Here is a 14,145-nt window from a genome sequence, read left to right on the forward strand (position 1 = left end):
GGCGGGACTGCGGGGGAGGGTGCAGGCCCCCCGGGGGCGCCGCCCCGGGGCGGGGAGGGTGGAGCAGGGGCGGGCGCCCGCAGCCGCTACCCTTCCAAACCTGGGAGGAATGCGCGCCTCCCCGCGACCACGGCAATGACAATAACAGTACCAAGGACGAGAATGTCCATTAGTAATCGATGTTATAATGAATCCCCTCTTTTTAGGTCTCCCTGTCACACGTTGGGTAAATGTGGTAGAGCTTATTGTCCTTACTTTACAGATAAGGAAACTGCAGCTCGGCCACCGGGAGAGATAAAGGTGGGCTGCGGAAGGAGGTCACCCGGGGCAAGGGCACCTGGAGGAGGCAGAGTGCGGGAATCCGGGACAGAGCCCCGGGAGCGGACAGCGTGAGGAAAACCTCTGTCCTGGGGGCTGGGCGGCAGTGTGGACGCGGAGGGCCGCCTGCAGAAGGAACCTGGAGGTAGAGAGGAGGGGGATGCGGTGGCGGAGTCGCTACCGGGTCCGCGCGGCCTTCGCGTACGGTGGCGGGTGCCGGGCACTTTTCGGTTGGCCAGCTCCGCTCTGAGATGCTCTACCAGACGATCCCCGAGATGACGGGCGACCGTGGCGGGGGAGGATAGAGCCGAGACTAGAGAATCGATTGGCGCCTCCGCCCATCTTCCCCTAACGCCTTTCCTAAAGGATTGGATGAAACCCCTCCTGGATCCAAACTCGAGGTAAAACTGGTTTCAGCTCCGGGTCCTCCACGCCCTTAACTCTATGTGGTGAGGCCTACCCTCAATTTGCATCCAAGGTTGGAGACAGAATCAAGTTTGTTTAATAAAGAAGATGGTCTGTAATTCTCACCTACATCTCCTCCCGCCTAACATTTGCTGTGAAAACACCGGCAGGCCCCGGGTTTTGTTTGGAGTTTCTTAATTATTTTTATTTTGTTTATATACTTTTAGCAAAAGCGTTGTGTTGGTCCTGTGGAACATAGAGAGGGAGGAAGGGCACTTTCCCTGCCCAGCACAGACTGCAATCAAAAGGAAGACACTTTATGGCTACGAATAACATACCGTAAAAGCAGGCCGAGGCCTGTAAAACGGTAAAATATAAAAGTAAGTCAATTTGGTGCCATTTAAAAGCCATTTAAAAACAACAGACAGCAAAAACTCCTGTAGATAAACACGGTAAATAAGAATATTCTTTGGCTTCACATTGTGACCATAAAAGAGAGAGACCAGCCAGGTAGGAAAGAGAGAGGAAAGAAAAATTGGAAAAGAATTCAATAAACAATGTAAGTAAAAGAGATTCAAAAGGAAAAAAAAATCATCGATTATTCACAGCTCAGACACACAATCACAAACAGATGTGTCTGTGTCTATACATGGTTTTAAAAAGAAAGGTATAATATATAGAGAGAAATAGTATAGAGAGATGTGGAAATAGTGGAAAATAGAAACACGAAGTCATAGAGAAATATTAAAAGTTTATATTATGAAATTTCTGCTAAAGTCTTGAATTTGTTACATTTTGCAAAGGTATAAGTATATTTGCAGATTTATGCAATTACAAAGGATAGTGTGAAATTATAGGCAAATAGGAGGCTTCGGGGTTCAATAAACTTGCCTTAATCCCATTTCTGTTACTTATGAGCTATTTGACTTAAGAAATTAATTTCCCTGAGCCTCAGTTTTCTCATCCATATTGTCGAGATAATTATTTCTACTTTATGGACTTATTTGAGCTTTAAATAAGATGAAATGTACAACACTTAGCTCAGTGCTTAGTTCTAAATAAGTCATAGCTATTATTATTATTATTACGACTGTTGGTTTATTCCTGCTTTTTAACTTGGTTAACTAAGTTAAAGATTAGATTTCAGCTAGTAGTACTAGGTCTCATCCAGACCTTACAGAATGTACCATGTCCTTAAAGCTTACAGGTTCTCAGGAAGTCTAAAAATAATTGTCCTTTTTTTGAAATGGGGATCTGTGGGTGAATGAGTGCATTTGATGACAGTCCAGATAAACAATATCGCCTGAAAAGCCCTTGCAAACAAGAGGTTTGTAGAAGCAAGAAGGATGAGAGTGAACTTCTGTTCTCCCTGGTCACTGTTAAATAATTTTGGAGGAGGGAGGATAACACATTTTTCCTTAGTAATAACCAACATCCCTATAGCGCTTACTCTTCACATCATATGACTCACATTGGCTGACTCCTTTTCCCCTACTCTTCCTTCAACTTGACCTCCAGTTATTTTTTTCAGTTTGCAAAAGGGCAGTCAGCAATGTCAACAGAAAAGTCCACACAAAACAGGTAGCTTGACGCCAGTGAGGCCTTAAAGGTCAAACTAAAGGTAATTTCCTCATCGCTGTGCTCTGCTTCTGACCTAATTTAAAAAGGCAGTCACTGGCAGGCCAGGGACATAGCGGTTCCTGGCTCCGGGGTAAACAAAAAATTGCTACTCTGGTCTCTACACACCATCCAAGGACACAGTTCACAGCCCTTTCTCCTAGTATTTGTCCAAGTGGGTGGGAAGGAGGTGGGAAAAAATTGAAAGGCATTGGGTCTGAGACACTCAGTCTAAATCCTCATTTGCCTATGGGAGAAAAACAAAGCTCTTTATCTGGTATTGAGAAACTCTGGAAATAAATCCATTTTTATTGAGTATATAAAGTTGTTGAGAAAATCAAACACAAACTGCTCCAAATAATATCTAGTAGATATTGTAATTGTTAATTCTATTTAGAGTTGGTCTAGGACTTTAGTTTTGGGCATTATAAAACCCTATTCCTCTTTCCCCACTTCCACAAAGCTTGGAATGTTAAGAATCTGCATTAAGGTGGGTCAAGTTTTCCAAATTTGCACCGACATTGCTGGTAGATTCCTCTAAATTACTCAGTTTCAAGAACTTTAATTCAGGGTTTCTTATGAAAGCTAGTTGTCAGTTATCTTTCTTATTCTTGTCAAATGCTGGTAGTTATTCATAAGACAGTGGACTAGAAAGAGGACAGATATGGATGTCTACTTTGAAGAAAGTCCGAGTAATCATCTCCCTATCAGCCTACTGTGGGTAGGCACTTGGCATATATTATCTGTTAGAAAATTGCAACAAGCCTGTAAGAAAAGTATTATTATTATTATCTATACTTCGTAGAAGAATCTAAGGTGCACTGAGTTTAATTGGACAGGCCTAAAAGAAAGAGCTGATAAAAGTCAGAGTCAGGATTCAAACCTGCCTGCCCCCAGGGTCCTTCCACAGTGCCTTCATGCTGCCCCTGTGATGATACCGATCAAAGGACCTGACACAGTGGCCACATATAATTGCATAATGTTAGAGGAATGCAAGAATTCAATAAATCAACCAGCATGGAGTTCACTTGGAAGAACAGTATATTTTATGCCCATGCTCCCTAGATGTCTAATAGATATCTCAAATTTAACATGTTCCAAACTGAAGCTTTGATCTTCCCAACCACCCCTTCCTCCATAACCTTCTCTATCTCTGTTGATGGCTACTCCATCCTTTCTTTCCTGGGCTCTTTGTCTCACACCCCACATTCAGACTATCAGCCAGTTCTGTAAGTCTACTTTCCAAATATATCTAGAATCTGTCTACCTCTCACCGTTTCTGCCACTATATCAAGACCTCCTTATTTCTTGCCTCCCAATAGCTGCAGTCTTCCAACAGGTCTCCCTATTTGACCCTCATCTCTCTCGATAGTCTCTCCTCAGCTCAGCAGTCAGAATGATTCATTTTGTGATTCCAATTCCATTGAGCAAATGTCCTACAGGGCCCTTATTATCTCTGACCTCATCTGTCATTCTCCCCTTGGTTCCCTGTGCTTAAGTGCCGCTAGTGTACTTGCTGTTCCTCAAACACAACAGGTACCTCCCCTCATTAGAATGCATTCTCCATGGTTATTCTTGGATGGCACTTACTATGTACCTGAGGCTGTCCAAAGGGCGGGCCATATGTTAACTCATCTAACAATCCTGCAAAGTAAGTGCTACTACTCTTAACCGTTCTTTTGAAAGATGGAGAAATTGAAGTATGAGGATTAGGGAGCATAATGGGAGTCCATGCTCTTTATCATTAGCCTATGCCATGTCTAAAAATGATGGCTTGCATCATTTTAAAACTCTGATTTTTCTGAGCTCTTTATCTTTTTCACTTGTTGGAAGTTGGATTTGAACACGTAGTTTAGATGTGAATTTGCAAGGCACTTGCTATGGATTCCGGCAACATTTTCCTTCTCTTGTAGTACAGAGCCTTTGTTTAGCCATCATGCTATTTTTATTTTTCATAACGAAGACATTCACCAGCTTTGACTTATTTTTTTTCTGGTTGGCACATCATATTGGTTTAGTTCAGAGAACTTTATAATCCCTTTCAAAGAATAGCTGGTTCTTGTCTTCTCTATGTTCTCCAGCCCTTCACTAATCGATAGGGGGGTTCATACACATGTAAGTACAGAAGTATAACAACTTCTAGAGACTATTCATCTCATTTACACGTTCTGTGAATTACTGGAGAGAGAGAAAAGAGCAGATATCTGCTATTAGCAGTTAGCATAGAGGAATGGGAACTTTTCTGTTGAATGAAAAAGTGCCAGAAGCCGTGGATAAAGATGTTTATCGCGGATAGACTTTGAGGATACAGGGAATGGAGTGGGGATGGGGCAGGGACTGAATTCAGACAGACAGAAGGATTGAAGGAGTGGAAGTATGACAAGAAAGCAGTGGGCAGAATTTTAGGGGTGGGGATAAGGGCAAAGTGGAAATCTAAGAAAATCTCCTACAAATCTTTACATACCAACCCAACAGATTGTCATCAATTTTTCACCAACCCTTCTTTCTTTCATGTCAGAATGAATCTAATGCTTGTGAAAAAATCTCCAGAAACGTGAAAAAGTATATTAATGTTATAGGTTTTCATTAATTTTTTTCTCTTTTATAAGTTGTAACATTTTTTTTCTCTTTTTCATCTTTATAATCACTAGAAGTAAAATCACATACTAATTAGTAAATATTAGCACATAATAGCTCCCACTTACAGAGTTCCATCTCTATGCTAGGGACCCTGCTGGGCTGTTTACACACATTGCCTCCCTGAATCCTCATGAAAGCCTTGAGAAGTAGGACTGTTATTCCCATTTTATGGAATAGGAACCTGAGGCTCAGAGATGCTAAGCAATTCAAATGTAGGCTCCATGAAGACAATCATTTTTTGTCCTTTTTGTGTGTATGTCTTATTTTTTAATTGGCTGTCTCCAGCAGTTAGAACAGGGCCTGGCGCAGAGTATGTACTTAATAAATATTTTTTGAATGTTAAATGAACTTGTTCACACATCTGTAAATGACACACCAACAGGCTTGTCCATTCCAATCAACCTCTGTGTTCTTGCTACAGTGCTTCTGGGACACACGGCTCTTTGAGGTTCTGAGGGATAAATTTAAGTGGGCAGCCCGAAATAGGATGTTTTGTCCCATTGTTCCTGTGGTAGGCACACCTTTTTATATAAACTCTTGGATATCTTTTTCTCCACAAATGAAAATACCGTTATTATTTTCATTGTCAAAATTATACAAGCTCATTGAGAAATTTGAGTGATACAAAAAAAGTATAAAAATTTAAGACAAGGATTGGAGTGAGGCAAGTGAGGCACTTGCTCTGCATGCATAATTTAAGAGGGAAGCAAAAACTCAGTAATCAAAATAAAATTTTAATTCACTGTTTAAAAAAATAAAAATTAATGCAAAAAATCCATGATGAACAAAACATCAAAATTTTAAACAAAGACAAGATCTGTGAGCTGGGACAAGGGTGTGGCAAGTGACACACTCTCAGGGTCACATAAATGCAAAGTCAAATCCTATCTATATTTAAAATTTTGATATTTCATTTTTTCCTGCAGCAATTTTGAATTTTTTTAAATTGCATTCACATGTTACTTATGTTGATAACTGAGTTTTTCAGGGCACTTTCTTAAATTTTGCAGCTAACATGAGTGCCTCACTCACCTAACCCTAATCCCAGCCCTGATAAAAATGAAAGAAAATGTTTTCACGGGCCACATGGCAATCCATTTTGGGGTATATCATAGTCATTTAGTGAGCTCTCTATTAAATAATACAACAAACATTGTACATATATTTTTGCCCATTGTTCTGATTATTTTCTTGGCATGAGTTCCTAGGAGTGGAATTGGTGGATCAAAGACTTTGTGTGCACGGTGCTTTTTTAAGCAGAAAAGCTTCTTTGGGAGTCACTGGTAGTTAAATGTAGTGGCCTTACGCAATTTTTACAGAAAAAAAAATTAATATATTTTCTATTTTTTGGACAGGGTCAGGAGACAAAATGTCATCACATTTTTTGCCGATGTCACTGACTTCTGAAGGTAAAAAAGAAATCAATGAGCTCTTGCTTTGTGCTGAGCATGGTTAGTCTCGATAGCAGATTGGGAGAGTAAGAAAAAGGGAAATGCTATACAGATGGTCTCTCCATGTAAAGAGCTTGTAAACTACCGGCTGAGAAGGTGCTCTTCCACTTTTAACTCTCAAAAGAAAAATCTGCAAATTAGAAGGGCATTATTTCGTCATATCTAGCTGGACTAGTAGAGTCTTTCGTGACAGAAAACAATTAACTCAGTGGTTTGTCATAAATGATGTGAATAACCATCAAAATCTGCTCTCTCCTTTTCTTCATGACCCTTTCTCTCCTTATCCTCCCACTCCTTTACGAGTATACAAGGAATTAGTATTTATCAGTGTACAAGAATCACTCTTTTTTTCACTTAAAAAATTTGACAAAGATTTAAAAATTGGGCAACACCAAGAGTTTGTTATGAGTAACAGGCGCTCCATAGGAATTCTCTTAGAAGGAAATGTGGCCCTATCTGTATTTAGAATTCAACAGTTTGGCTGCAACTGACAAAAAATGTAAAACAACAGTGGCTTAAACATGACAGAAGTTTATTTCTCTCTTAGGTAACAGTCTGGACATAAGCATTCCAGGGCCCATACGGAGGCTCTCTTTATGGGCCCTGGCTTCTTTTCGCTTCTTTCTGGCCTATGTCCTTGATCCAAGGTGGCCACTTCTGCACCAATGATCACTCTCATATTCCTGCCAGCAAGGAGGAGAAAAAGGGAGAGGAGGAGCATGCCACTCCCTTTTGGGACACTTCCTAGAAATTGCACTCAGCACTTCCCCTGACATGTCCTTGTCCAGAACTTAGACATATGGCTATATCCAGCTCCAAAGGAGGTTGAAAAATATAGTCTTTACTCTGGGTGCCCATGTGCCAAGCTAGAATTTAGGGCTCTATTCCTGTAGAAGAAGGAAGAATGAGTACTGGGGGACCAGCAAATTTTTAAAAAGCATTTAGATAGGGTGTTGGGAAAATTTCCCAATATATACTGGAACCAACCACCAAAAGAAGACAGGCCAAGGGATCAAAGAAAAAAGCTAACAACTCCGGAATTAAACAGAGTTTATTAAGGAAACTTATAGACAAACAAAAGAGAGTCTTGAGCTTCAGCAAAAAGGTGGAACTTCACACCCAAAAAGAGATGGGTCTTGATATGTAGAGCCTCCAGGAACACAGATGGCTTGTGTGCTTGTTAAGAGCTGTATATCCCAAAGCATTAAACAACTTAATGTGCCTACTTATTATCTATGTAAGAACATTCCTTTCAGGTGGTGCAAGCCCGCCCTTCCCATGGTGAACTGTCAGTCACTAAGAGTAACTTGCTTCTTAAGATGGCTTTGGTCACGTCAATCACCAGAAATCATTTTGCTCAACATAGGCCACACTGACAATTTTTTCTACAGATATGTTTGCACAAGCGATTAAAGATGTGTACAAGAATATTCACCACAGCATGGTTTATAACGGGGAAAGACTGGGACCAACCATAATGTCCACTGATAGGGATTGGTTATATAAAGTATGACACATCCAAGGAATGGGATACAAGATAGATATTTTATTTATTTATTTATTTTTGGTGAGGTAAATAAATGCTGATGTCAAAAGAACTCCTAAGTATATTGTTAACTGAAAAAAAAAACAAGAATCGGAACTGTAGGGTATGTACTGAATGATCTCTTTCTATTAAAGGGTTTATATTACTTTGTCAAGATCCATGAGGCATCTAAGCTAAGCTACTGCTATAAACATTCACGTACAAGTCTTTGTGCAGACAAATGTTTTTATTTCTCTTGGGTATATACCTAGGAGTGGAATGGCTCTATGTTCTACTTTTCGAGGAACTGCCGGACTGTTTTCCTAAGTGGCTACACCATTTTGCGTTCCCACCAGCAGTGTATGAGGGTTCAATTCTTCCACATCCTTGCCATACTTCTTATTATCTTAGACTTTATTTTAAGACCCTCTGGTCTAGACCGAAGAGCTCCCTAAGGATTTTGGCTGTGGCTATTGCGGCAGAAATGGTGGTGTCAGGATAACAGTAGGTGTATTTGTGGTGATGGAAAGAATCAACATGTTAATATCTCAAAATGCTGAGATATTAAGTCAACATGTTAATATCCCACTATGCTGTAATAGGCCCCCTCATCTATTTTTGCACCAAATATAGACTCATTCTCCATGAATCACTAAGCACTGTGCTCAGTGCCATGAGGAACAGACAGATGACCCTGTGGCTCCTGTCCTCTAGAGCGAGGTCCCACATCCTCACCTCGGTTTGGGAGGCAGGGCTGATTACATCCTTCTCCTCAAAGACTGACACATCCTACTTACTGTACCCTGGCTGGTGGGAGCCTTGTCATCTGGTCAAAAGAGGAGGGATGATAGAGTTTTTCCTTCTTTTTTTTCTTAACAGATAAAGTAAAGGATGACTCAATCAAAAAGGAGAGGCCATATAAGATCTTTTTCAAAGATCTCTTTCTTTTTAAAGAAAATGAAATGGCAGCAAAGAAAAAGGTAAGGTTTTATTAAAATCCCAATCCCAATTCATGTTAGAAACATCTTCTTATCTGTCACTTTTATGAACTTTGCTGAGTTAAGACATAGAGTCAGATGTCGATGTATGTGCTACACACTGTGCTAGGGACGGTGTAGACACCTACGACAAAACAGCGACAAGCCTGTGGCAGGGACCTAATGATCACCCCCTACTGGGGGAAGACAGACACACCACTACGATCCACTGTGACATGTACGGTATATCCTTACTTCATTGATTCTAACACCCACATGTTTCTATATTTTCTCATTTCTGAAATTGAGATCCAGCTTATATAAATGGCGGTGCATCAAATAATAGTGCATCTTACAATCAATAGCATCTTAGAGTTGTGCAATATAGTAATAGAGGCATACAAAGGAAATCTAGAGAAAGTGAGAAGAGGGAGAAGAGGGTAGTTTGTGTGTGTGTGTGTGTGTGTGTGTGTGTGTGTGTGTGTGTGTGTGCGTGCGCGCGCATGCGCGCAGACTCCACTGAGGCAATAATAGGAGCAGAATTAATCAAAATTTGCTAGGCAGAGACACATAAGAGACTGTATATGCGTGTGCTAGGAGGGCAGTTGGGGAAGAAAGAAGAAATAAAAGTGAAGCAGGGGGTGTCATTTTAGATTATTGAGTATGAAGCTAAATCAGCAATGAGGCGAGGCTAACTTTCCAGCTGTGCCTTATCTTGCATTCCGTTACTATTTACATGGCATTGTTCCGATTTCATGAAGTTTGCTTTCCTTATTCCTAGAAGTAACGGTTGATTACAATATTTTTTTGAAAGAATCGGGAAAATATCCAGAAATCCTCAATAACTGAGTCAGCTGTAGGGTGATGGTTTTACACATGTGTTTTATGGTTTGATTGAAAGTTTCCAAAATTAAACTGGGAAAAGGTTCACAAATCAGAAGGCCTATTCTTTTTTTTTTTTTTGGTCTACTGGGAAGGCCCATTTCTGTTAGGTTTTCAATTCCGCAGAATCATTCCTTTCAAATCAGTGGAATTTCCAAGTTTGCTGCATTTTGGGCAAGACAGGATTGTGACAATAAAGCCAGAGCAACATTTTCCAGTCTCATATTTGTCATGTACATGTTTAGTAAAGATTGAATGTTTTTACAGTTGTGTTCAGCTTCATATGAGAAGGAACTGAAAATTAAACAGTTATTCAAAGATAAGAATGTTAGGTTGCTTATTTAATGTATTTAATGACAAAAGGACTTGTTCAAAATGATATTTTCTGTATATGATCACAATTTTAAGGCGACATTACTTTGATGTATTAGAAAAATTTTTAAAACTTTTCCACTTGGACAGGAAAAACATTTGAACCGCAACTTGAAGGTTCACCAAAAGTCTACTTTTTCATCCCGAATGAAGAGTCGTTCACACCTGAGCAAGATAGTATTCTACTCTGACACAGCTGGTGGCTCCTTTGAAAATTTTGGGCTAGATCCCACTCTTGTTCTCAGATTAACAGAAGGTAAATCTTAATAACTGTTTGTTTAAGAACATTGTTTTGAATATTTACTATTAATATCAGATTTGGTGGCTTTTCTGAAGGTAAGAAACACAAAGTACGCTGTCTCATAATGTGGTGGGGGAGTCTTTGTAAATAGGGGTTGTGAGTTGAGAGAAAATCTATTTTCAATAATAAAACACATTTTTCCAAGAAACAGACTGTTACTGATTTTCATGGCTCTAAGGAAGAAAGTCACTGCCAAAATGACACACTATTGAAGGTAATAGCTCAGTTTGAGATGTAGAAATATAGACATTTTTAAAGAGAATTCTTGATTGTCAGGGCCATACAACTCATATATCCACTCAGGAAGCTCAGAGAATTAAATGTTTGCCTGTGGTTGCAAAAGCATAACCTATTTTAACGACCTATCAAGGCGACATGCTAAAATACTACAAGCCATTAATTATTGCTCTGTGAAAGAGGGCAGTCTGGTAATCAAACTGTCATGAGCATCTTCTACTTATCAGATCAAGAAAGTGCCTATGAATGAGAATGACTAACTTCAGAAATCCTTGCCACTCTAACGCTTATGAGATAGGTAAGGAGGTATGGTATGGCTTTGCAGATGGCCGTGTTTGTCACCATTGCTAGTTAACAGGGGGTTACTGATCTCTTAAGAGTCAAGGACATAGATAGACTCTTAAAAAGAAAATAGTAAATTTGTTTGGTATTATCCAAGACAACCTGGGCTCTGTCAGCAATGGAAATCAGGCTGTCAGTTTCTGCTGATTGCACAGTTATTTGGATATTTTCATTTGAAATAAAGAAGTCCCCCTCAGACTCTTTCCAACCAAGAGCTGATTTGGGTGAAAACTTCATTCCCCAACCTTGCATTTCCTGCTTGAATTCTGATTAAGGACAAGCCTACATAATAGTCAAACGAGCAAGTGACCCCCACTTTGGGAGTCTAGGGTATTTTATTTTTGTGTAGGCAGGCAATAGTGGTGAACTACCAGATCACATTCAAATAAATTACACAGGCAACTGTCACAGACAGATTGATCAGTTAGGCTACATGACAGATGTGCCTTTTGCACCTCCATGCAGCAAGCAGCTTGACTTTGGTTTTGCTCTCAAAGGGCAACACCTCTGGACCACGCCTCCAGGGAGTAACGGGGTAGGCATTGGTGTTGAGGAACACCAATGCTTTGGAGGGATGTACAGCTTTATCACATATCATCTCAGTCAGAAGAGCTGCCTGATAATTGGAAGAGCCAAAATGGGAAACACACTATACAAAGTCTACTTAGAGTTGAAAAATAAAATTGCATCAATGCAGCCAGGCAGTACCATGTTAAAATAGCCTGAAATAGTTAGGATGGCTATCGTATTTAGTAAATTGACAGTATAGGATTTTTTTTGTATACTGAAATTAATTTTCAATTCATCTGACCCATCATAAGTGGCCAAATGAAAGCTATAGAAAGCACTTTCTTTTTTCTGTTAAAAAAAATGTTTTTAAATAAAAATGTTTATGTAAATTGAACCTGAATCTAATCAAGTAAATATGAGAGATTAAGGGCCATGTGAAATGACATCATGAGGATGCCATCTGCCAGATTCATTATGTGGGAAATTCTACAGAGAAATTGATCTGATTTGTTAAACAATTAAAAGGCATGGAAAAGGGGTAGTCTGTATGGAGAATATGGGTAGCTGTTACAGATTTTTAAAAAAATAGAATTTAGGAGTCATACTAACCAAAATGATCTTTGTTTAGATTTAAATTTTTTTAATTCTAAAAAGTTCTTTTTGATAACAGCTGGGGAAATTTGCACCCAGTCTTGGTGTTAGGTGATGCTAAAGAATTGTTCATTTTGTTTGGGATGATAGTGATATGATGGCTATGTTTTAAAATGTTTTTATCTCATAGAGTTACACTGGTTATTTGGAAAATATTAATTTATTTTTACTATTTACATTTTTATTAAAATATTTTATTTGCTATTACATTCTGTTGTTTTTTCATGAAGGGAACATTATTGAAATGTAGCCTATATATAATTTTTCCAGAACAAAGAAATCTTGAAAAAATTTTTGGTATTTTCTATTGCTAGATGCTAAGCTGGTCATCATCTTTTCCTTTCCCACCATAAATTTGGTTAGTGATCCCCAAACATACTTTGCCTAATGACTTCAGTTTTATGTCTAGATTGGACAAAAAGATAGTAACAAGTACCTTATTGGGTTTATTGCTAGGATTAAATAAAATGATGTATTTAAATTGTTTACTAAAGTTCTTGGAATATTATGGACACAAAATAAATGGCAGTTACTCTTATTAGTTTTTAAATCCAGATATATACTGTACGCAATACTTCAATTACATAGCTTTTATTTTTACATCTTTGAGGGGTAATGAACTAAATCTAAGTCAATTTCAATTTTCTTTAAAGGTTCAGACACAAAAAAGACTGTCCAGGAATTTATTGATGACCAGAGAGACAGGTTTCTGCTCGAGGTAGTAAAAATAATTTTTCTCCCATTAGCCAAATAGGAGACTTCTTGCATAGCATTGCCAAATTTTCACCTTGACGTTTTATTTTTCCATTATGTGCTCAGATCTATTGCCCTTCCTATCCTCCCTAAACTCACTCCAGTCGAGCTTCGGGCCTCATCGTTCTACCAGAACTACTTTGGATGAGGTTACTGAAGACCTTCCTATTGTGAAATTTGAATTGTCATTTCACACTCTTCCTTTTACTCACCTTTCAGCCGCAGATGGCCCATGTGATCACTTCCTCTTTCTTGAAACCCTTTCATCTGGTTTCCAGGACCCACTCTCTCTTGATTCTTCCACATAACTGGCTGCTCACTCCTTTATAGTTTTCTTATTCCTCTTCTCCTTGATCTCCAAATGTTGGAATGTCCCAGGGCTCACTCCTTACCCTGTCCTCTGTCTACTCTCCTCCAGGCCTATGGCTTTAAATTCCACTTCCATTTAATTCTCTAGCCCGACCCTCTTTCCTGAACTCTAGACTCACAAGTGCAACTCTAGTTCTTAATATTTCCACTTAGATGCTCAACATCTATCTCTGACTTCACATTTCTAAAACTTTGCCTCTGCTATATTGTCCCCTACCCCTGAAAATCTGCACCTCATGCAGTGCTCCCTATCTCAGTAAATAGCAATTTCATTTTTCCAGTTGCTTAGTCCAAAAATATTGAAGTTATCTTCAACTCCACCTTCTTACAACCCACAGCCAAATAGACTTGCAAATATATTTCTTCCCAATATATCCGTAATCACACTACTTTTAATGACTGCCACTGCTGTCACCATCGTGCACATCACCAGTATCTCTTGCATAAGTTGTTGTTATAACTTCTAATCACTTCTCCTGCTTCCTCTTGTGCTCCCTGTAGTCATTCTGTTCTCCACACAGCAGTAGGAGTCGCTCCTCACACATGCCCTTCCTCTGCTGAAGACCATTTGTGATTTATCTGGTACCCAGCTCTCTCGCTCTCTGACCTCATTCCCACTGCTCACCCCTTTGCTCCATCTGCTCTAGCCACACTTTGCTGTCCCTGCGACACACCAACCATGCTGTTGCCCCAGGGCCTTTGCACAGCAGGCACTTCCTTCTGGCAGGAACATTCCCCTCTCGGATATCCACATGATTTGCTCTCTCCTCCTAACAGTCTGTTTAATTTTCACCA

At 39.5% G+C, this 14,145-nt stretch overlaps 1 protein-coding gene across 1 annotated transcript in view; it reads left to right on the forward strand.

Moving 5' to 3' along the window:
- Positions 1 to 6,349: 6,349 nt before the first annotated feature.
- The window catches only part of CCDC38 (coiled-coil domain containing 38), a 31,887-nt gene continuing 24,091 nt past the window's right edge, over positions 6,350 to 14,145 (forward strand). The window contains exons 1-4 of the mRNA XM_015591449.2: positions 6,350 to 6,389; positions 8,836 to 8,936; positions 10,278 to 10,443; positions 12,882 to 12,946. Coding sequence (XP_015446935.1) covers positions 6,350 to 6,389; positions 8,836 to 8,936; positions 10,278 to 10,443; positions 12,882 to 12,946 — 372 coding nt within the window. The remainder of the gene's footprint in view (positions 6,390 to 8,835; positions 8,937 to 10,277; positions 10,444 to 12,881; positions 12,947 to 14,145) is intronic.

Source organism: Pteropus alecto, unplaced genomic scaffold, assembly GCF_000325575.1.
Source record: "Pteropus alecto unplaced genomic scaffold, ASM32557v1 scaffold94, whole genome shotgun sequence".
NCBI classification, from domain to species: Eukaryota; Metazoa; Chordata; class Mammalia; order Chiroptera; family Pteropodidae; genus Pteropus; species Pteropus alecto.